Source organism: Myotis nattereri, assembly GCF_964212035.1.
Source record: "Myotis nattereri genome assembly, chromosome: 17".
NCBI classification, from domain to species: Eukaryota; Metazoa; Chordata; class Mammalia; order Chiroptera; family Vespertilionidae; genus Myotis; species Myotis nattereri.
This window is the reverse complement of record NC_138092.1, coordinates 10,632,607-10,657,710: the sequence shown is the minus strand read 5'-3', so window position 1 is coordinate 10,657,710 and position 25,104 is coordinate 10,632,607. Positions and strand designations below refer to the sequence as shown.

Sequence of the window (25,104 nt, the reverse complement as noted above, 5' to 3'; positions counted from 1 at the left end):
CTGAAATTTAAGGCTTTCAATGAAAAGAAATTTCTCCCAGAATATACTACATATAAATTATTAGCTGCTCCTTAAAGCAGCATCTAAGAGATGTCAAACTTTCCACTCAGTTGAATAAGCTAAAACCTGATCTTAAAAATGATGCTTGGGTACAACCTACCTAGTGTATGTCAATCCTTAGACAGAGACAACTAGCTGTGCCTCACACCCAATTCTCTGCTGCTTCCTCAGTAATGGAGCCTGAAATGTTCATTTGGCCAATGACAACACAGAATAGACTCTTTCCCATCCCTCTTGGTAGCTAGGAATCACGTGATTGATTCGTGTTGATAAGCCTATGTGGTGTGAATGGTTTGTAAGACGTGTTCTTAAAGGGGGCAGAGATGCTGATAGGACATTTCCAGCTGCTACAACTCTGCAGCCCTGAGCCAGACTTTCCATTCGAGAGAAATAAACTATCTTATTTAAGTTGTTATTGTTGGGGGACACAGCCAAGCTAACACATAATGCCAAATGAGAGTCAACTCCTTAACCTCAAAGGTTGATACGACTGATGGACATTCTAAGAGGTGCTTAACTCTAAATATTTGACTGGTAAAACCTGCAAGCGCACCTATGGTTTTAGACAGAAACATCCAGAACATCAAAAAGTAATTGATCTTATACTAGCTTAAGATGCAAAATGACTGAGAAGTCCCTCCCCATAAGAGATCTAGAATGAGCAATTTAAACAAAACAAAAATGGCTTTATTTACAATACTCAATGCATTTTACAAATAACGTATTTGCATTCCCTAAGTCTTTTGGAAAATAATTCCAGTTTGTGCAATGAGTTTACAGGAAAGACTTAAGACATCTATTAGACATCTTAAACCCAATTTCTAAGTTTTGAAAGACCTTATATTAATAGAGGACAGTTTTTAATGAAGAAAAACTAAACTCTGTAGTTAAATATTGCCCTTCAATATTTTTTAACCAAATACAAACTGGACTAGTCTATGAAATAATACCATTAGATTTGAATGTATTATTTTCACTGTCCCCTCCCCCCCAACAGAATGCATGCACAAAGTAAACATGGTAAATTACATTAATGATGTTTTATTTTAATAGTTTTTGGACTCTCTCAACTGTTTCACTTAGTCCAGAGTATGGTTAGATGAGGTTTCCGCCTGGGAAAACCCTAAACCACTACTCCCTGGTCCAGAACAGGGAGGAATTTTCAGTGTGCGGAGACAGAAGGGATTAGGATGATTTTAAAATAGTTTCTAGAGGAGCCTTAATTGCTCCTCAGAACAAGGTGCCCTCCAGGCCAGAAGGATCAGTCATCGCCCTCCTGACAGTTTGGGGAGCAACTAATCCAAGACCCAGGGGACAATGGGCTCCTCTCTCTTCCCCTCCTCCCTGAATCACTACTTGAATTTTTGCCTTCTGAGTTGATGATGGGGAACAGTTCCTGCGTTCAGATTCGAGAAACTCCTTTCATGTCACATAAAGACCTCTGGGACAGGTAAAGAACAAGCAAGAATAATACTGTAATTGCGCAGGAATTTGCACCGCGTGCATGTGAACGAGAATAAACGTACTTTTCCACCTCCACACTTCATTTCTCCTTAAAAGACAGTGTCTTTAACACCTGGCATAAATGGTTGACGGGGAGATACTAAACTGGAGAAACAAAGTCCAACACTTGACATAGCCAACAAAATTCCAGGATAAAGAAATAGTGAGGTAGAGTTGAGAGAGTTCAATTAAGTGTTTTGAGCACACATCTTTTGGCACATCCTAAAATTAGACACCCTACTGAATTCTCCTTTGTCAGACCTTTACAAAGTGCTGGCAACATAGGAATCCTTGGATCTGCTTAGGAATCATCTATGTGAAAAGCTAACAGAATAAAGTCATTTGAAGAAATCTATTCCTCGCATGTTAGCATATTTATCCCAATATTGAAGCAAATAAAAACAATGCTATCCATTTGCTGAATTTATTTAAAACAATTTAGAAATATCATAAACAAAACTTCTGACATGTAAACATACTGCCGTGTTCCTGAAACAGATGTTAACACCCGATAAGAGTTAATAATCGTGTGTTAGGAAAGCTGTCCATTAATAAGGCCAGTCTTCAGCAAAACTAAAACCATTTTGTTTCTTTAGCTTTCCTAGACTGACAATGCAATACTATCAAATCACAATCAAAGAGAATAAAGACACGCTGGATGGATAGATCAGTACCATTGGTTACAGCTAAACAGTTTCATTCTTGGCGCCACATAAAAACAATTAAGCCAATCACATCAAATAAATCATGGCTTTTTTCTTTATCACAATTCACTAAGTGATGTTAATTATGGTCCTTGTCAAACACGTTTGGTAAAGGCTATTTACAGTGTACATGGCTGAGCATGCACTATTTATAGTTACAAAGATACCTGCCAGTTTATCACAATAGAATTACACAGTGCCTGAAATGGTGAAACAGCTCCCACAGCATTTAAATTAATAGTTTCAAGCAGGAAACATTCCTTATTTGACCATGATTGCAATAATTACAGGAAAAATTCTTATAAAAACACGAATCCCCTTCAAGAAATTGATGCATATTCTACGCACTACAGGTTAAGGCAGTAAAAAATGTATTCCTGATAACTGGAGGTCTTGACAATGTCAATTAAAGCTGTCTGACTCTAGGTTTCCATTCTCCATCATATACTCAAAGTTCTGTCTGTAGAACTAGTTTGTAAAGATTTCATTTTTATAGTCAAAAAGTGTTAGCAATGAAGAGATGACACTGGAAAAAATTGTTAGGGAAAGGAAAAATGTAAGTTACATTTTGCTTGAAAGTTTTCAAATCATAAACAAGAACATTATTTATGAGTCTCATCTTTGAAAGTATAAAACAAAGACATACAGTTTACCATTCTTAATTTAAAATATACTGTACTTTGAACAATTCAAGTAATGTAAGACTATCAAAAATAAGTTCATAAGCCATAAGTGTCAACTGCATTTTCAATTAAGAACTTTTTAAAAATTGTAAACTAAACCATGACAGTTTAGTTAAATAAATGATAAATGACTTTTTATTTGCACTTGTGATTCCTTTAATACAAATTGCTACCAACAAATATGTAAAGATATGGCAGATTATGCATTTGATCAAAGCACTTTGATTTAAGCATAAAACAGATTCAAATGGTGTAAGTTCCGTGCATAAGGTCCGAGAAGTTGCCTACGAATTTGTAGGCAACCCTCTCTCTAATCAGAATCCTTTATTCCTCAGTTGCAGAAGAAATAGGGCACAATCTGTTGTAAACAGGGCACTGTTGTAAAACCAGGATAATATTCTTGAATTAAGAACGTTCTCATTAAATTGAAAAGACTTTCCCAAGTGTCTTCCAGCAATGTAGTATATATATTCTGCTGACCTCTTAATTTCATAAATTAACTTTCCTTTGATTCCATTTTTATGGTGGTTGTGTTCACAGTTTTGTCTTAAAAATTGGTTTAAATTTATATAAAACTCTGTACATGTTCACAAATTATTGCATAAACAGCATAATCTTCAAGACAGTGTCTGCAAACACATGTCCTATTCAGGAAAAGAAAATTCACGTTTCCCGCCTGGCTTTTTTCTTCTTTTTTATTTGTTTTGGAGATTCCCAGCTAGTTTCAGACTTGGCTGAAAGAGAAAATAAAACAAAAATTAAAACAAAACAAAAAAACAGGAGAGAGAAAAGTTAGGAGGATAGTAAATACTGTTATGTTTCAAAAATATAAAAGTAGCTCCAATGAAAACATGCTTTGAAATCCACTAAGAATGCCTTAGATTTTATGTTTAAGTTTTCAAGTTCTAGTTACATGTTTTAGGTTATTCTATGTCTGCCTTCCTCTTTTTCTTTCAATTTCAATGTATTATTTGGTTTAACCATATGGATGACATTTTTTACCAGTTTTGACCTAGAAAAATGATGAACAATCTGCAATTTCAAGAACATGTGCACCCTCTGCCCTGGCCAGTGTAGCTCAGTTGGTTGGGCATTGTCCTGTGCACTGAAAGGTTGCTGGTTCAACTCCCAGTCAGGGCACATGCCCAGGTTTCAGGCTCGATCCCCAGTAGGAGCTATGCAGGAGGCAGTCAATGATTACCCTCTCACACATCGATCATTGATGTTTCTCTCTCTTTTCCTCTCCCTAGAAAAAAATCAACTAAAAACTATGATCAGAAGTCTAAATATCTTAGGCGTTTAAGATAGTAACAATTATAAACAGTACAGAGAGCACACAAAAGAACCAAAAATGAGATGACTTACTTTGTGAAGGAGGCACACTATTTTGCTTAGTATTTGACTTGGATTTATCTGACTCTTGTAGCATCGGTGGCACTTGGGAAGAGCTCTTGTCAGAATCACTTTTTGATAAAATAACAGATGGCTCAGTAGAAACAGCAGGTGGAAGAGTCTTGATAGGCTATTTTGGAATGCAATTATTTTAAGTTTTTTGTACGAAATTTCAAAGAAAATTAAATAAAATAAGAGGCTGTTTAGCAGCAACTAAATACAAAAATGGTTTCCAGAAGCACAACTCATGCCTGCCCTCTAGTGACAAAACTGAATATATCTTTACCTACAAATACAGGTTGAGATAAAAATGAAGATTTAAAATTACAAGATGTTTACTGAATCTCAAATAGGAGTAAATAATTTTCATTAACTTTTAAATTGCATGATTTTATATTTGTTAGCAATTCAATGGTTCTGTCCACTTCCCACCGACTCAACTCAAAACCTTTTCATGTGAAAGACAAAAAGAAAACCGCTAATTTCAGAACTACCAGTAGGCGATATCCCCCTTTCTCCTTCTCAAGAGATAGGTGTATCTCAAACAGCAGCAGCAATAGCTTCAGTTTCCTACCTAAGGAAAAAGATGACCTCAAGCAAAAGCTGACTATGGCTATTAGTTCTGCCAATTAAAGCAACTTAAACTCAGGTCCAAATCTTCCAAGTTTTATCCAGTTTAGTGGTGATATAATGCCTAGGGCATAGACTCTTGAGCCTTGCTTCTCCTCTTCAACCCATGAGCAGAAAGGAGTTAAAATGATTTGCCTCACTGAAGTCAGTGAACTGTCAAAACCAGGTAATAATAGAATCTCCAATATTTGGAGTTCCCTGAGGCTCTAACAGATGAGTAAGAGATCATCTCACCCTTTAGTTTTACCTGTGATTGTTATTTTGAATACCAGAGGCCTGGTGCACGAAATTTGTGCACCGGGGGTGGGTGTGGGTGTGGGTGGGGTGTATGTGTGTGTGTCCCTCAGCCTGGCCTGCACCCTCTCCAATTTGGGATCTCTCTCGCAATCTGGGACCGCTGGCTCCTAATGGCTCACCTGTCTGCCTGCCTGATGAGCCCTAACCCCTCTGCCTGCCTGCCTGATCGCCCCTAACCGCCTCTGCCTGCCAGCCTGATTGCTCCTAACTGCCTCTGCCTCTGCAGCTTTGTCTGGAATGACGTCCAGAAGGTCGTTCGGTCTAATTAGCATATTACGCTTTTATTAGTATAGATAGAAACCAGGGTAAGTAATGTTTCTCCTGCCCTTTGTGCTTTCAGGCTTCTTGGGTTCAAGATAGCACCAAGGAAAAGGAAACAAAAGGAGGGAGCTGTGTGTGCCCAGATAACTGCTGGGGTTCTTCCTATTTCAGAGATCTGAAGCAGCATTATGGTTCTGTTCAACTTTCTTAAGATTCCCTGTATTTATTTCATACCCAATGGTTTTACTACTTACTTTTAATCTCCTTTCCTCCTCTGTTCTCTCACTTATCTACATTAATATTCTTTACAAGATGGCTTCTGAAAATAATTTAAGGAAAACATCAGAATGTCAAATGACCCTTTGTAGTCCTATTAAACCTATGAATGTATTGAGACTGCATCCTTTTATCTCCAAGTACTCTCAGGGAAATAAAAGCACCCAATTCTAATAGGAAGAATGGTTATGATTGTGTTTTAGGACAAGACGGTTATGAATTCTCTCTCTTAGTGGTAATCCCGGTTCTTGTCTAAAGCTGTTTCGTTAAGCAAGTAAACTCCACAAAGGCAGAGATTAGCTTTTGTTCTCGGATGTATCCCCAGAATCTAAAACAGTGTGTGGCATATGGTACCCAATATATTTTTTTTAATGAGTAAATAAATGAACCATTCAACTCCAGTAGTATTTAATATATTTCAACATGATGCAATTCACCTAAATATCAATCAGTCTGTGTCAGTGACTTAGACCTTTTGTAAAATGGTGCCTTCTGACACATCAAAAATTTCCACAAAAGGCACATGTTTTAAGAACCTGTTACCAAATTTAATAAATGCTCCATTTTGAGAGGTTGGACCATAATCATATTATGTGCATGCTTTGGAAAAAATGCAACCAGTCACATTTTCTCTAAGCTATCTCTTGATCCCTGTGTGCCTAGATAGTTAATAGGAGAAAATACACACTAGCAGATCTGATTTTGCCATTGATAGCTATGCAACTTTGGACAAGTTTACTCAACTTCTCTAACCTCATTTACAAAATGGGTCCTACCTTCTTGTGTTTTTGTGAGGAATAAATTATTTTGAGCATTTTAAATACTTAGCACAATACTTCAATAAAATATTAATTATAATATAATTTTCAAGTCATTAAAATTTTACTTCTTAAATATCAAAAAATCACCTGGCTATTTTTGATGAGTGTTTCTGCTGGATCACTAGTGCTTATGGTTTTTGAAGAAAAAGCTTTTTCCTGTTTTGGACGGACTTTAGAGGTATTCACTGGAGGCTCTTCTCTAATCTCTTTTTCTAATTCTTCTGGGTCCTAGAGAGAAAAGTAGTCTATTAGATGATATAAATCACCCATTTTTACTATTTAAAATCTATTTGGTTTGTTGTACTAATGTCCAGAAGATATTACAAAAAATAACTTTAGTTCAGAAACTGTTCAAACAGCTTAAAAGAGCATATAAAAAACAATTATTCAAAAGTTTAAGTTGAGCAAGTAGCTTTGAAAGTATGTACATTACGATTTGCAATCTGTACAAAGTTAGTGAGAAGACATGTTTGTTCTATGCTAAGCTGAACTCAACAGTAAAAAATCCACCAACCACATACCATAAACTAAATAGAATTTCACTGAAAAAAAACAAACAAAAAAAAAACAACCAATAAATTTAAAAATGTATTCATTTATGGGTAGGATCATGTGCTATATACTTCACACAGAACCTCATGGATACCACATTTAAACAATAAAGAAACTAAAATTTGAAGAAAAGTCTGACTCTAAAACTTCTATATACTTACTAGAGGCACATCGGTGGAGTCCCTCAGCCTGAGCTGCGCCCTCTTGCAATCTGGGACCCTTTGGGGGATGTCAGAGAGCCGGTTTCAGCCCAATCCCCGCAGGTCAGGCTGAGGGGACCCACCTATGCATGAATCTGTGCACGGGGCCTCTAGTATGCATATAAGATCTTTGGTTAATTTCTTCCCGCCCTCCCTCTCCACCCTTCCCTCTGAGATTCATCAGTCTGTTCCATGTTTCCATGCCTGTGCGTTGAGCATCTGCCCCCTGGTGGTCAGTGCGCATCATAGCTACCAATCCAACAGTTGCTTAGGCATGTGTGTATTTGTGTGTGTGTGTGTGTGAGTGTGTGTTTGTGTGTGTATTGATTTCAGAGAGGAAGGGAGAGGGAGAGAGAGAGAAACATCAATGATGAGGGAATCACTGATCGGCTGCCTCCTACATGCCCTCCCCGCTGGAGATTGAGCCTGCAACCTGGGCATGTGCCCTGACCAGGAATCAAACTGTGACCTCCTGGTTCATAGGTTGATGCTCAAGCACTAAGCCATGCTGGCCGGGCATCACTGTATTTAAAAAAACAGATCAAAACTTTTTAGAAAAGGCATGTCATCAAAATACCAAAGAACTTTCACAATGACCTTTTCTAATAAGTTGAAATTTACAAATACATTAATCTCTCAAAATTTCTTTTAAAAGGAACTCACCTAATCTACAAGCCCAGGAAGGCCATAATTAACACAGAAATCCAGACAAAGTTGGCTAAATGGATTTCAGGTGGTACTGCTAACAAAGGATAGTTGTCAATAACATTTCTCATCAGTTAGCTTAGCTAACAGAAAAAACTATCAAGTTTTAGATTTTTATATCTATTGATCTTAGCCACATTACCCTTAATGTCCACTAATTACTACTACAGAGAAAAAACTAATAGTGATAATAAATTGGTATCATTTATGAAGGGTTGTGTTTCCCTCAACAAAAAAGAACACAACACATATTTCCTTAAAAAGTCATGCAGCAACTTTTCCCAAAATAGAATAGGAAAATTATTTGTAGGCTATCCTCTAAGAGTTTTGGCTACCTCCTACATTTAGATGAATGAAAACAATTATTTAGCATAGTTGTAAATAAGAAATGAGATTTTCATATATTGTAATGTAATGGTGATATGCTCCTTTCAAAAATAAATCCAGCCCTCGCCTGTTTGGCTCAGTGGATAGAGCGTTGGCCTGCCCAGCCATGTACCAGGTTCGATTCCAGTCAAGGACATGTACCTTGGTTGCAGGCTCCTCCCCTACCCAGGCCCTGGTTAGGGCACGTGTAGGAGGCAACCAATCGATGTGTTTCTCTTACATCAATGTTTCTCTCTGTCTTTCCCTCTTCCTTCCACTCTCTCTAAAAATCAATGGAAAAATATCCTCAGGTGAGGATTAAAGTAAAAATTTAAAAAATCCATGTAGCCCGTGTGGCTCAGTGGTTGAGCATCAACCCATGAACCAAGAAGTTACCGGTTCAATTCCTGGTTAGGGCACATACCTGGGTTGTTTCTAACTCTCTATCCCTCTCCCTTCTTCTCTCTCTACATCAATAAATATATTTTATAAAATAAACCCATGTATATTTCCAGTAATATAGCATGTCTGAAATTAAAATATCTTTGTTTTCATCTTTATCAGTGGTTCCAAACTTTTTTTTTGGCCATGCCTCACCTAAACATCTCTAAAATCCTGATGCCTCCCCTGTTACATAATTCTATTCTTCAAAAAGTGAACTCCTATTGAAGTGGTGGAAGCCTAAAAGGCCATAACTTGGTTTAAACAAGCTTCCAAAGAACATGGCATCCATGAAAGAGGAAAATAAAAGAACGAAAGGACAGTTGAAGTACTGAGGAAGAACTCACTATGCCACAATATATATTTATATACTGTATATGAGGCCCCTAGAACCATAAGAAATGCAAAAAACTCACTGTTAATAACTCATTCTCAAATTCTAACTCTCTATCCCTCTCCCTTCCTCTGTAAAAAATCAATAAAATATATTTAAAAAAAATCAAATTGCCCCCCTGTGGGGACTGTGCCCACATTGGGAACCACTTATCTACATTATAATCAAAAACATTTCCCCCAGATAGGAAAGAACAAAGAAAAGGAAAATGGAGGAACAACAGAAAGTTAGAATTTCTGTAGGTGTGAAATGCTGTAGGAACCTCCTTTTCCATTTCAGCACAAAATGCATCTGGACTAATTTAGAATTTTATTTACTTACTTTTGGGTTTACAACTTGGATTTTTTTTTTTTTTTTTTAAAGCACAAAGGTTTTTTTTAACAGTATGATGTATAAAATCTTTAAAACATTTAGGGAATTTTCAAGTAAATTTGATGTCTTTTATCTCTACAGAGTCTTAGCATTTTCTTTTCACATTTCTGCAGTAGGTGCTTACTGAATGAAGCTTGTTGTTTTGATATTCTACCTGTGCAGGAGAGTTATCGTCACCTTGCTTCTTCTTTTTCTTCTTTTTCTTTTTAGATTTCCCGGTTGAAAGGGCACCCTCTCCTTTTTCTTTATCATCATCTGAAACCTAATTTTAAAAGCAAAAGTGTTAAAGTGAACCAACTTCTCATTATTCTGAAAAGTATTATGAAATAATTTCATTTATTAGGGTTAGTCTTTATTTAAATACTAAATAAGAATTAGTAACAAGCAATAAAACTGATCTAAAATTACATCTTAAAAAATAAAGTACATGGCCAAAACCGGTTTGGCTCAGTGGATAGAGCGTCAGCCTGCGGACTGAAAGGTCCCGGGTTCGATTCCGGTCAAGGGCATGTACCTGGGTTGTGGGCACTTCCCCAGTGGGGGATGTGCAGGAGGCAGCTGATCGATATTTCTCTCTCATCAATGTTTCTAACTCTCTATCTCTCTCCCTTCCTCTCTGTAAAAAATCAATAAAATATATATATAAAAAATAAATAAAGTACATGGAACTTCATTCTCCTATTGTCTATGACTGACCACTTTTTCCTTACATCTTTTCTACTTACTACAAGAGCTGTGCAAATCTTGGTTTTTAAAAATTCATTAGATAGGTAATTGTTTTATTTAAAAGTTTAAATGTAGAGCTATTTGTATTAAAATTGAATTTGACCCTGTTAAGAGGATGGCGAACTACAGAAATGGGAGAAAATATTTGCAAACCATATATCCACCAAGGACTTGTATCTAGATTATATAAAGAACACTAAAAATTCAACAGTAAAAAAACCAAGCAGTCTTAAATAGAAAATGTGCAAAGATATGAACAGACATTTCATGAAAGAAGACAGATGGCAAAAAAGCACATGGAAAGATGTGCAATATTATTAGCCATTAGGGAAATGCAGACTAAAAATTTACCATGGGTTATCACCACGTACCTATCAGAATGGTTAAAATAAAAAATAGTGGTCCTGGCCAGGTAGCTCAATTGGTTAGAGCATCATCCCAATATGCCAAAGTTGTTGATTTGATACCTGGCCAGGACACATACAAGAGTCAGCCAATGCATGCATAAATAAGTGGAACAACAAATTGATGTTTCTCTCTCTTTCTCTAAAATCAATTACAAAAAATTAAAGAAAAAAAAATAGTGACAACAGCCAAGTGCTTGCAAGGATGCAGAGAAATTAAATCACTCATGCATTATCAGTGGAAATATAAAGTGAGACAGCCACTCTGGAAAACAGGCAGTTTTTTAAAAAATATTAAATATGAACCCATTACCCAGGGATTGTACTCCTAGGCATTTATTCCAGAGAAATGAAAACTTATATTTGCATAAAAACTGGTGCATGAATGTACACGGCAGCTGTATTCATAGCAGCCCCCAAACAGAAACAACCCAAATGTCCTTTACCAGGAGAATGATCAATACAGGCACACCTCCGATACAATGCAGCTTCGGTTCCTGACCACAAATATTAAGCCCGTATTGCAATAAAGTTAGTTGCAATCTTTTTGCTGGTGGAGGGTCTTGCCTTCAATTTGTAAAGAAATGAAACATTTGTGAAGTGCAATAAAGCGAAGTGCAATAAGACGAGGTATGCTCGTAAACTGAGTAGAGCATGGACTACTACGCAAAAGCAAAAAGAAGCAACTAATGATACATACAATGACTTGGAAGAAATTTTAGAGTAGCGGTTGCCAACTGGTGGTCTGTGAGGTCGGAAAGGTTGGTGACCGCTGCTTTAGAGAATTATGCTCAGTGAAACAACAGTACCAAAAGGTTATATACTATATAATTCTTTACATAGAATATTCTTAAAATGACAAAATTATAGAGATGATGAACAGCTTACTTCCTAGTTGGCTAGGGATTTGAAAAGGGGGTGGAGATAGGAAGGAAGAGAAGATGGTATGAGAAAGAGCAACCTGAGGGATCCATGAAATAACAGAAATGTTCTGTATCTTGACTACATCAATGCTAAGTCCTGGTTGTGATGATACTGTCCTATAGTTTCGAAAATATTACCAATGAGGGACACTGGGTAAAAGGTACAGGGGATTGCTCTGTATTTTTTCTTACAAGTAAATGTGACTTTCTAATCATCTCAAAAGAAAAGACTTAATTTAAAATTAAATCTGAGAAAGTCACTGAAAATAACATTCTGCATGACAAAAACAGTGAATTAGAACTGTTAAATTAGTATTATTAGTACTGATGATATCTCTTCACACATCACATATAGTTGAATTTTCTATGGAAAGGTGTCTTTTGTTTATTTTGCACAGGTGACAGCCAAGATCTCTAGACTATTCTTAGAGAAAGAGATTATATGGATACCTGCTATTTTTCTGTTCAGCACCATAGTCATTAGGATGATTTTAGAGGTCTCATTAACCACCAAATAGTTTACAAAATTACTATCAGAGAGAAAAACAAAACAAAACAAAACACTGTACCACTTAGCTTTAGCTAACTGTAACTCAGCCATAAAAGAAAGGTAGTTCTGCATGGCAAAACACTATTTTTGTTCATGGGGAAAAGGAGGAAATCAACTCCATACCATCTTTTAACTCAAATATTCTGAAAAACTGAAAATTCCTTTTAACCCCTTTCTCAATCTCATTCCCACATTACCTCCCTAGGGGTAATCATTATCATGAACTTCTTTTGTATCCATCTAATCAATTTTTCTATAAATTTATGTGTCTCCCCACACAACATATGCACAAATGGTATCATTATTGTATCTTTCTGAAACTTGCTCACCAATTACTGAGATTTTAGTAATACTGATATACTAATTTAGCTTTATTTCATTCACTTAAAAAATCTGTCTAATATGCCATTGTACAAACATTTTATTTATCCATTCCCTAACTAATGGGCATTTAGATGGCTTCCCATTTTTGCTTAGAAATGTAAAGATGATCTCTGAATCTACTCAGAAAAAGAACTGCTATGATGTGATAGTCTTTACTCTATTCAGTGTTTCCACTGTTAAATTCTAATCATCAGGCATGGGACGTTCCAGTTAAGAGAAACAGACTTTTAGTTGTACATTCACTAAACATTCAATAAGTATCAGAATGATTACTGTGTGCTAAAATACTATATACTAAGAACCTTTTTTAAAAATGTAGACTTTATTATTATTTTTTTAAACAGTTTTAGGTTCACAGCAAAATTGAGCAGAAGGTAAAGATTTCCATATACTCCCTGCCCCCCCCCCCCCCAACACACACACAGACTACCCTCTCCCCCATTACCAACATTCCTTCAGAGTGGCACATTTGTTACAACCAATGAATCTACAGTGACACACCATTATCACTCAAAGTCCATAGCCAACATCAGGGCTCACTCTTGGTGTTGCACATTCTATGAGTTTGGACAAATGTATAGTGACATGGATCCACCATTATAGTATACAGAGCAGTTTCACTGCCCTAAGTACCCTCTGTGCTCTGCCCATTTGTCCCTCTTTCCTCCAGCTCTTGGCAACTCTAGGAAGCTTTTGTAGGTCCAATCTAAAATTCATTATCGCCCCCCCCCCCCCCCGGCCGACTTTGATTTTACTGGTAACTGCCTCCCTCCATTTATTTACACCCTTAGCGGTAAATCCCATTAAGGACATCTCCCTTTCTCTGGTCCTTGAAGATGAGAGGTACTATATATTGAATTAAAGGCTAACTCACAATCCACTTGTGCCTAAGGTTCCCCGAACTCTATTGCTAGGATCTTATTCTGTTAGTGAAATCTCCTATATTTAACTTTACTTAAGATCCTTTGCCTCTTAGCCTACAGATACGTTAAAGCAGTAGATAAACTACGAATTTAGCCCAATGCCAGTTTTTGTAAATAACGTTCACTTCTGTGTTGCCTATGGCTACTTTTGCACTACTGTGTGGCTCTTTATTAAAAAAAATCTGCCGACCCTGCATTAAAATCTCTCCTATTGCCCGGCCAGGGTGGCTCAGTGGTTGAGTCAGAGCACATGCCCAGGTTGTGGGCTCAGTCCCCAGTGTGGGGTGTGTAAGAGGCAGCTGACCAATGATTCTCTCTCATCATTGATGTTTCTAACTCTCTCTCCCTCTCCTTTCCTCTCAAAAAAAAAAAAAAAAAAAAAAAAAAGAAATTAAAAGAAAAAGAAAAAAAAGAACTGAACTGATAGCTCAAGGTGTGGATTGGTTCAATTATGTGAATCTTACAGTTATCATAAATGATGACAGGGCTAGAGGTGGAGAGGAAAATAAACTTTATATATTTATCTTTTAAAAATATATTTTTATATATTTTATATATACATGTATATATATTTTTTTCTTTCACTTATTTATTCCTTTTTCTGAATGCCAAGCATGTTGCTAGAGCTACAGAAACAAGAACTTCATGGACCCTTTATTTAAGGAATGTAGCCTAGAAGGGGGAAGACAGACATGTAAATAACTGATCCTATTACTAGCTGGTTCCACAGTTGTATACTATTTTACCTCTCCACTAAGCATGTTACCTATTTCCCTGCCTTGGTGCCTTTTTCATGATGTTCTCAGTCTTGTCTGTTGCTATGAAGACTTCCTTAATTTTACACTGGACACCAATTTACTTTTTTCTAAAACACATTAAGAGTTGGTAGGCTATTATAGTAATTCTGATAAGTGGACAGGAAATGTTTGTTTTCCTATCAGCGTCTAATAGCGCTTTCCATATAAAGCCCTCCATAATTTGTGGGGGGAAAAACAACAGTGATATAGAGAAGGTATGCAGGCAAAAGATAATTAAAGTAAATACGATCATAAGGTCTCCCTGAAGCAATTTGGATATACTTATAATATTATATACTAATTAATATACTAATAATTCTACGATAGTTGGGTGTAAAGAAATAAACATACCCGCCCATCCCTTTACTCACTTTTTGATCATCAGGAATTGGCTCCTGGGACTTCAGGAACTGGGCTCGTTCTTCATCTACCCAATTCCCCCACTCTTCTGCTGGTGCGTTCCAATCAGAGCTGGGATCAGCAGAAGACAGACCATCTAAAATTTAACACTGTGAATTAGGTATCTATCATTTCTGCCAAAAACTAAAATGCAAAAACTAAAATCCCTTATGTTACACTAAGCTGTAATTTCAACTATTGTTCCTTCTCCTGAGCACATTTTAAAAGCTAGAAAAAACCCCCACTAACATGATGGTAAAAAAAAACACACACCTTTGCCCAGCTTCTACTGGGCACATCTTATGGCTATTTAAGTGGAATTTCTAAGGAGCTCCAGAAAACTTATGAATTAACTATTTAATTCTACTCTTCTTACCTCCTTTGTTATCAGTCTCCTGAATTTGCTCTGTTTTCACTGTTTAGGTCTAACCTGGTAAAACCTGGTCATTTCTTTGTCCTGATTATTACAACAGTTTTGTAGCTGATAAAATTTCTACAATACAGAATTAGTCAATCTTTAAACAGTAGAACCAAAATCATACTCCCTACCTGTCATTTCCCCCATCCTCCCTCCCGGGGACCTCATGAGCTTTTCAAGATCAGGTTCTTCTTTAAATTCACTAAGTCATTGCAGATACTTAACCTTTTCTTTTCCCCTCCTCTTTTAATACTTGTACCTTTATTCTAAAATATGGGTCCTTTTTTGGGTTTCTATCACCCTTCTGTCATGAATAAATTTTTACTCTAGACTTCAAAATTCCTTTCTTTAAATCTAGGAGGCACTGGCTTATTCTAAAAGGGAAAAACATTCTTTGGCTTTACCCTGATTAAGCAACTAATTCTCAAAGTTAATCCTTCCCTCCTCTTCCAGGATATCCTACAGGCTTGCATATATACTTTTGTAACAACAACTTGTAGTCAGATTTCATTTAACACTGGTTTAAGATAACAAAAGTTAGACTTTATTTCTATAGTTAATAAGTTTAAAATTCTATTACAGTACTGCTTTATTGAAAAAATCCACTCTTTCCCCACTACTACCAAATGCTGCTTTCATTAAACACTAAATTCTTTCATATACATTTCAGTCTGTTATTAGAATTTCTATTCTAGTCCACTGATTTATTCCTGGGATAGTGCCATCTATAATAATAAAAGCGTAATATGCTAATTCGACGGCCAAACAGTGGAACGACCTTCCAGATGACCTTCCGGATGAAGCCAGGGCTGTGAGGGCCAAGCCCCTTGCACCAATTTTGTGCATTGGGCCTCTAATATACATAATATAACTGTGCAATATATTTTATTATCCAGGAAAACAAATCTGCCAGCATTACTCTCATTTTCTTGCTATTCTTATTTTTCCATGTGAACTCTGTAACAGTGTTTTTGTTTAAAGGGGAGGTATTATGACACATCTTCATGAAGGTTTTAAAACCTGTATTTTGAAAGAGTATGTAATCTGGGGAAAACCTCACAGGAAAAAAATCATAGACATAACTGTCTGTACAGTATGATCCCAAATTTACAGGAGTAAGATATACAAGAAAAAAATACATAACAGATATATCTTAACAGTGGAATTACAGGAATTTCATCTTATTAAGCACTTACTATGTACTAGAACTTGAGCTAGGTAGGTACCGGAGATACAAAGATCAGTACGGCATAATCCTGCCCACCCCCATGACGCGCGCAGTCTATCTACTCAGGGATCGTGGTAGGTAACATACCAGCAGAGTGATAGATTCTGTTACACAGGGCGGAGAGAGAGGAGGGGCTAAACCAGTAGAGAATGGGGAGAGGCGGCAAGTGGAAGCGAGAGAGAGTCTAATGGAGGTAAAACATGTAACAAGTGATTACAAGTGTGAAATGTGTTACAAAAAAGGAAGTCCCTTCCTATATTTTGAAATTTATTAACATAAGCAGGTATCTTGGGCCATTATTACATAGCATTAACAGAGAGGGTAAGAAGGACCTTTTATAGCCCTGACTGGGTAGCTCAGTTGGTTAGTGTGTTGATCATACACCAAAAGTTTGCGGGTGTCGGCCAAATAGCGAGGCTGCGGGTCTGATCCCTGGTTGGGGCAAGTATGGGAGGCAACCAATCTCTCTCTCTTTCTCCCTAAGGTGAGGATTAAAAAACAAACAAAAATAAAAAAAAGTATCTTATAGTCAAATGGTTCTACATATCTACATGTGAATATTGCTCTAACACTTAATAAATATGTCATTTTTGCCGAAACCGGTTTGGCTCAGTGGATAGAGCGTTGGCCTGCGGACTGAAAGGTCCCAGGTTTGATTCCGATCAGGGGCATGTACCTGGGTTGTGGGCATATCCCCAGTGGGAGATGTGCAGGAGGCAGCTGATCGATGTTTCTCTCTCATTGATGTTTCTAACTCTCTATCTCTCTCCCTCTCTGTCAAAAGTCAATAAAATATATTTAAAAAAAAAAAAATAAATATGTCATTTTTGTTAAATTTCTTAACTGTAATGAACTACATACTAACTTCATAGGATTACTGAGAGGATTATACTATAAAAGGGTAATATGCTAATTAGACCAGTCGACTGGACATCTTCCGGTCATCCTTCCAGACAAAGTCATGGTGGCAGGGGCCGAGGCAGAAGTGGTTAAGGGTGATCAGGCCGGCAGGGGAAAGCAGCTTGGGGCGATCAGACAAGCAGGTAGGCAGGTGAGCGGTTAGGAGCCAGCGGTCCCGGCTTGCAAGAGGGATGTCCAACTGCCGGTTTAGGCCCGATCCCTTTAGACATCCCCCAAAGGGTCCTGGATTGGAGAGGGTGCAGGCCGGGCTGAGGGACACCCCTCCCCCACCCCTGTGCACGAATTTCTCATACATGTAAAGAAGTTCATAACAATGCAGTAAGTGTTCAATAAATGGTAGCTATTGTTTTTACAACAGAAAGCCAGTTTTCAAGCTATAAGGCATATACAATTAAGAATTTACTTTTCACCTTAGCTAGTTTGGCTCAGTGGAATAGAGTGTTGGCCTGTGGGCTGAAGGGTCCCAGGTTTGATTCCAGTCAGGGGCACATGCCTGGGTTGTGGGCTCGATCCCCAGTAGGGGCTGTGCAGGAGGCAGCAGATCAATGATTCTCTCTCTTCCTCTCTGAAATCATTAACAATATATTTAATAAAAAAAAAAATTTACTTTTCGTCCAGCCAGTGTGGCTCAGTAGTTGAGAGTTGACCTATGAACAAGGAAGTCACAGTTCGATTCCTGGTTAGGGCACATGCCCAGGTTGTTGCCTCAATTCCGTGTGGGGCATGAAAGAGGCAGCCAATCAATGATTCTTATCACTAATGTTTCTATCTCTCTTTTCCTCTCTTTTCCTCTCCTTTCCTCTCTGAAAACAATAAAAATATATTTAAAAACAAAGGATTTTTCATAATCCTGATAAATCTCTCAATAAGACATACTTGTTATATCTCAATGTAGAAATCATTTTTACAAGTATAAAGGAGTCTAGTAGATGTCTAGAACCAATTGCTCATCTTACACCAAGCATTCATTAACAATACTACTGTTAGGAGATCTGAATGCCAAAGCTGTCATTGGTTTTGCTTACACTTCACAAGAAACCCAGATTTGGAAAATTACTGTCTATAAGCCAGATCTCTAAGGCCTCTTGCCAGAAACATTATTTTCTTTTATTAAGAAAACAAGTTTAGGCAAGTGAATGGGAAATATACTAACTTATAAACTATTCTCTTAATAAATATGGTATGTGGGTGTGGGGGATTAAAATCTAGTGAAGTACTTAGTGAAAATATATATTTTTAGCCCAGCCGTTGTGGTTCAGTAGTTGAGTGTCGACCTATGAACCAGGCAGTCATGGTTAGATTCTTGGTCAGGGGACACCCCCAGGTTGTGGGTTTGAATCCCAGTGTGGGGCTTGCAAGAGGCAGCCAATCAATGATTCTCACTCATCAATGTTTTTATCCCTCTCTCCCTCTCCCTTCCTCTCTGAAATCAATAAAAATATATTTTAAAAAATTATCTATTTTAAAGGCTTAAATGGCCATAAAGTTCAGAGAGTAACTGTACTATGGTTTAACTTCCATAAGAACATTAACAGAAGCATAATATCTATTGGCTTTGCAAAACTTTATTGGTGCCCAGCTGGTGTGGTTCAGTGGTTGAGCACTGACCCTTAAACTAGGAGGTCACGGTTCGAGTTCCATTTAGGATACATGCTGGGGTTTCAGGCTCGATCCCCAGAGGGGGGCTTTCAGGAGATGACCAATCGATGATTCTCTCTCATCACTGATGTTTCTCTCTCTCCCCACCTTCCTCTCTAATAGCAATAAAAAAATATTAAAAAAAACTTCATTGGTGATGTTTCCATGTTTATTGATCTCAGGTTGTTTTTTTTTTTAAATTAACTAGGTCAAATGAAAAGTATTTTAAAACAACAGATCAATCATCTAAACCTAAACTCTGTCACCTGGAGACTTCTCAACACTTAATTCTTAAGATTCATGGGACTAATCTGCTAACTTCTTAGACATAGTTTCCTTAAAACTTCATAGTACAGCTTCATTCATAGTATAGGTCTCTCCATCTATCTATAACAGGGGTGGGCAAACTTTTTGACTCGAGGGCCACAATGGGTTCTTAAACTGGACCGGAGGGCCGAAACAAAAGCATGGATGGAGTGTTTGTGTGAACTAATATAAATTCAAAGTAAACATCATTACATAAAAGGGTACGGTCTTTTTTTTTTAGTTTTATTCATTTCAAACGGGACGGATTCGGCCCGCGGGCCGTAGTTTGCCCACGGCTGATCTATAATAATTAAAGTGTAAAATGAAAATTAGACTGGACATCCTTCTGGATGACCTTCTGGACGAAGTTGGGGCTGCGAGGGAAGCCTGGGTCCTGGGTGTCAGAGGGAAGCCGGTGCTGGCAGCCGGGGGAAGGAAGGCCTACTCTTGAATTTCATGCATCGGGCCTCTAGTTTATAAATAATTTCCTATTTTTCAAAATTCCCCCATTAGTTTGCCAACATCTTTTCTTTCTTTTTTTTTATTTTGTTAATCCTCACCGGAGAATATTTTTTCCACTGATCTTTAGGGAGGGAGGGAAAAGGAGGGAAGGAGGAAGAGAGAGAGAAAACATCCATGTAAGAGAGACCCATCGATTGGTTGCCTCCTGCGACCAGGGTCTGGGATCAAACCTATAACCCAGGTATGTGCCCCTGACTGGGAATTGAACCTGTGACCCTTCAGTCTGAGGGCCAACACTCTAACCACTGAACAATACTGACCAGGGCTGCCAATATCTTTTCAAAGAACCATATTAGCTGTCTTCAAAATGGTAAGCAATGTATGTCTCCATTTAATTCGCTTGTGGAACAATGTCTAGGTTTAAACATCTCATAGCTAATCTCTATTTTATCTCAGCAAGAAAATGGCTGTTAGCTGTTTCTTACCAGAATTTAATTAACTTTAATAAAACACAACAATTACGTTAAAAAGACATTCTCCAGTGTTTAAACACACAATACTAATTAGTTAACCCCACAGGACAGACTAATTTTGCCTCTAGAAGAAGACATCAACAACAGCACAGTGGCACGTACTCACTATTTACTAGAATATTAGAACATAGAGCGGTGTTCTAAGTGTATTATAATGTTCTAATATTATATTATTTAATCCTCTCAACAACTCTACCAGGGGAGGGAGGAGAACTACTATTTTTACAGATGATGAAACTGAGGCATAGAGCCATGTCTTAGGGCAAAGACAAAGAAGTAAGATTTAAGCCCACATAGTCCTCAAGCCTCATGCTCTTTTTTTAAAAATAGTTTTTTATTGAATTTTTACAGAGAGGAAGGGAGAGGGACAGAGAGTCAGAAACATCGATGAGAGAGAAACATCGGTCAGCTGCCTCCTGCACACCCCCTACTGGGGATGTGCCCGCAACCATGGTACATGCCCTTGACCGGAATCGAACCTGGGACCCTTCAGTTCACAGGCCGACGCTCTATCCACTGAACCAAACCAGTTAGGGCAAGCATCATGCTCTTAAACCCCTTCATAATGCTGTGCCAACAAAAACAAAGTTCTATTCAAAATCTCACTTTTTATAGGGGTTATGATGATTTTTTTTATGACCAAGATAACTGATAGATTAACATCTGCCCTTAAAAATATAAGATGCTATACTGTAGCATCTTAACCTTATATTCTGCCTGGGTAGAATCAGTGCCTTTTTGTCATATAATAATGCCCATGCCTCAAACCAGACAGGCAATATATATAGATTTAATTGATTTTTAGAGAGAGAGGAAGGGAGAGGGATAGAGAGATAGAAACATTGTGGATTGGCTGCCTCCTGCATGCCCCCTACTGGGGATCAAGCCTGAAACATAGGCATGTGACCTCTTGGCTTATGGACTGACACTTAACCACTGACCCACACCAGCTGGCAAAGAGTCAATAAATTAATCATATTACACTGTGAAATGTAAAGCTAGTGTGTGTGTGTATGTGTGTACACACTTTGTGGATTAGTAATCTCAAATACTAAATCATGCCCTCTACAAATTTAGAAGGAATAAGTACATTCATCAAGTACCAACATTAGCCACATTAAAGATGACAACACACAAAATAAAATTCACACAGGAAATGAGATTAAACAGAAACTTTGGACTTAAAAGACTGCCAATACAGCATAACAAGCTTGAGAAAGATGGTATTCCTGTTACTTACTACTTAAGTACAGAGTCATGTGGATACATGTTTCTCAGTCTTGTTGTAGCAGCCAATCATTTTTTCGTATTACAAGAATAGTTAGAGACGAAAGAGGAGTTGTTCTATCCAAGCTGAGAAGTCTAGAGCTTTGTTTGCTCAGTTTTCCTCAGCCTCATGCCACAGCTGCCCAAGACATGTCCACCTCACTCCTGCTTTTTTCTTACAATCACTCCTATTGTTCTTTAATCACGCCTCAATTCTATTGGGCATAAACTTGATCATTCTTCCCAAAGTCTCTTTTGCTCCATTTTACAACTCAATTAATCTAGATTCCAAGATAAGTGAGAAGAAAAAGTCCAAGCCATATGAGGTACTACATTTTAAAGTCAGGACTAGAACTAGGATACACATTTCTACACCAGAAACTCCAACCCTCAGCTTCCTAATCTTTAGCCAGTAATTCAAGGCTTTTCACGACATGGTCCTCCCTAATCTACCTTTTCAACTTCATCTCCCTTAAACTATAAGAATTGTGCTTCAACTAATCTATATAGAGACTAATCAGTGTACACACTAATCCTTGTGCTGTTTCGAGCTTACCTTCATGATTTCAATCATCACCAAGGCTGTACCACGTAGTGGTTAAAAGCATGAACTCTGGAGCTAGACTACGAAAGTTTGATATCATCTCCTCCACTTAACTTGAGCTGCGTGGCCAGGTTGGAAGTTAGGTAACTTTCCTTTGCCTCAGTTTCTTAATATGGTAAGTATGGGGAAAAAAATAACACCCACTTCATGGAATTGTTATAAGCACTAAATTAACAGTATTTACAAGACTTAGAGCAGTGCCCGGCCAGTGTAGCTCAGTGGTTGAGCATCAGCCCATGAATCAGGAGGTCATGGGTTCGATTCCTAGTCAGGGCACATCCCCAGGTTGCGGGCTTGATCCCCAGTAGGGGACGTGCAGGAGGAAGCCAATCGATGATTCTCTCTCATCATTGATGTTTCTAACTCTCCCTCTCCCTTCCTCTTTAATAATATATTTAGAGCGGTGCCTGGCACATAGCCACATGTGTGCTATAATCATTATTACTACTGAACACCTGTGTAAAAGTGCTGCACTAGGTACTGAGGATATAAAAGAGCGAGAGTTCCTGTCTTCAGAGATTTCAACTCTACTTGAAGAAACAAAACACATTCTTTTTTTTTTCTTTAAATATATTTTGATTGATTTCAGAGAGGAAGGGAGAGGGTGAGAGAGATAGAAACATCAATGATGAGAACCATTATTGGTTGCCTCCTGCACGGCCCCTACTGGGGGTCGAGCCCACAACCTGAGCATGTGCCCTTGACCAGAATCAAACCCAGGACCCTTCAGTCTGCAGGCTGATGCTATATCCACTAAGCCAAACTGGATAGGGCCAAAACATATTCTTTAAAAAAAATTTTAATCAAGGCGATAATGGTAGAAAATTCCAAAAGTAAATGCTAAATAAATAACAGAAAAAGTGATGTGCTGTAAAAATTCTGAGAAAGGAGTAAATTTGGAGGTTTGGAGTTTAAAAAAAAATCCAATTTAAAAAAAAAAGATAGAATGAGATTTCTAACATAAAAACCATTATATTTTTCCCTTCCTTTTTTTTTTGTTTTGTTAAGTAACTCTTGCCTTTAATGTTCTTATGCTTCTATTAGAAATTAGGCTAAAGAAATGGTTTTCTACCAATAAAAAAACTTGCACGCCTCACAAATTCAAATCTATTCCGATATATTTTAGAACATTCACTTAAAACAAAAATTGTAAAACTATAAGACAATTTCATGTTTAAATATCATCTCAATCATAAAAAGTGAATTTAGTTTTAATTCTATAGGTATTCAACAATTAGTTTACAAGTAATACATTTGGTATTAGATTAGATTACTATGACCTAAAAGGTTAGAAAGTAGGATTAAAATTAAAATATAAAGCATGAATTCAGGAAGCTAGAAATTCTGAAAAAGAAACAAAAACAAACAGAAAAACCCCCCAAACTGATAATTTTTAAAAGGACATACTTAACCCAGACCATTCATCATCGATATAGGGCTGATTACGGCTAACATCCCACTGATAATCAGAAGTGGTAGACTGAGAAACTGGCTCAGCAGTAGACCCTTAAATGAAAACGAATGCAATAAAATTAAAAATGGAATTTTCTAATGATGTTTCATAACAATTCTATACTTTGCATACGGAGACTTAATTTTTTTTTTATTTCTCCTAAAAAAAACCCTCAGACATTATAAGAGTTAAGATAAAGGAAAAGTAGAATTAAGGGTAATTTTAGATTACACATGATAATCATTTGATCTAATTCACTAATAAGAAATATATTTTTCCTTAGTACCAATCCATTAGATTTTATCTTTTATAATATATTCTTCAAACTAGTTATCTATATATTTCAAAAGGTCAAAAAAGTTTTATTGGGGGAACGGGTGCAGGATGAGGGGGTCAATGGGGAAATAAAAGGGAAATCTGTAATACTTTCAACAATAAAGATAAATAAAAAAGTTTTATCTCTCTTCTTAATTGAAAATGATAAAGCACAAAAGAAATCCTGGATGTTTCAGGGTAGTCTATATCCTTAAAACCCTGAAGGAGAGAACTAGAAAATGTCTGAGTTTGCTAGAATTTTTTGCCTAAGGAAAAGTTAAAGAGAGAGATGATTATTCTAGAGCAGTGGTTCTCAACCTTCGTAATGCCGCGACCCTTTAATACAGTTCCTCATGTCGTGGTGACCCCCCCAAGCATGAATTATTTTCGTTGCTACTTCATAACTGTAATTTTGCTACTGTAAACAATATGTAATTATATATGTGTTTTCCGATGGTCTTAGGCGACCTCCGTGAAAGGGTCGTTCGACCCCCAAGGGGGTCGCGATCCATAGGTTGAGAACCGCTGTTCTAGAGAGTTAAGGCAGTGAGAAGCCAAAGAGATAAGAAGAGTTATGCTGGTGGTTTAGAGACCAAGTTAAATTCAGGTGCATTTAATGAAAAGAGAATACAGTTGACCCTTGAATGATATGGGTTTGAATGGCGTGGGTCCACTTATTCACAATTTTTTTCCCCAGTAAAATTTTTGTAAATACTTTCTCTTCCTTATGATTTTCGCAACAGTTTTCTTTAGCTTACTTTATTGTTAAGACTACAGTATATAATATATATAAAACATACAAAGTATGTGTTAACACACTGTTTATGTTTTCAGTAAGGCTTCCAGTCCACAGTAGCCTATCAGTAGTCAAGTGTTTTCAACTGTGCGGGATGTGTGTGTGGGGTGTCAATGTTCCTAACTCCTGCATTGTTCAAGGGTCAGCTATATTCTAAGTGTTTTCTGTTTTTACTTTTCTTTTTTTGGGTGGGTGGAGAAGAAGTGAGGGGGGGTGGTGGTGGTCATATAGTCCTTAAGAATCTGATAACAGCTGTGGTAGACTACTGTTCAGAACTTACACAAAAAATTGCATATAGTTTTAGGGACATATAAATTCATGGGTGCCAGGTCAAAACACCCTGCTCTATAGCCATAAATTCATTTCAGAATGCAGATGTTCTTCATCCGGGATATATATAC

The 25,104-nt window shown here is 37.3% G+C and overlaps 1 protein-coding gene across 9 annotated transcripts in view; it reads right to left on the bottom strand.

The window, feature by feature from the left end:
- Positions 1 to 1,973: 1,973 nt before the first annotated feature.
- MTDH (metadherin) overlaps positions 1,974 to 25,104 on the bottom strand; it is a 61,300-nt gene continuing 38,169 nt past the window's right edge. For 6 of the 9 annotated variants that reach the window (XM_081110888.1, XM_081110890.1, XM_081110889.1 and 3 more), the window contains 6 exons: positions 23,547 to 23,645; positions 14,736 to 14,860; positions 9,812 to 9,919; positions 6,715 to 6,855; positions 4,316 to 4,472; positions 1,974 to 3,684 (listed from right to left, as the gene is read on the bottom strand). In XM_081110888.1, coding sequence (XP_080967014.1) covers positions 3,614 to 3,684; positions 4,316 to 4,472; positions 6,715 to 6,855; positions 9,812 to 9,919; positions 14,736 to 14,860; positions 23,547 to 23,645 — 701 coding nt within the window. In that variant the 3' untranslated portion in view covers positions 1,974 to 3,613. The remainder of the gene's footprint in view (positions 3,685 to 4,315; positions 4,473 to 6,714; positions 6,856 to 9,811; positions 9,920 to 14,735; positions 14,861 to 23,546; positions 23,646 to 25,104) is intronic. The other 3 variants (XM_081110893.1, XM_081110894.1, XM_081110896.1) reach the window with 1 other exon arrangement.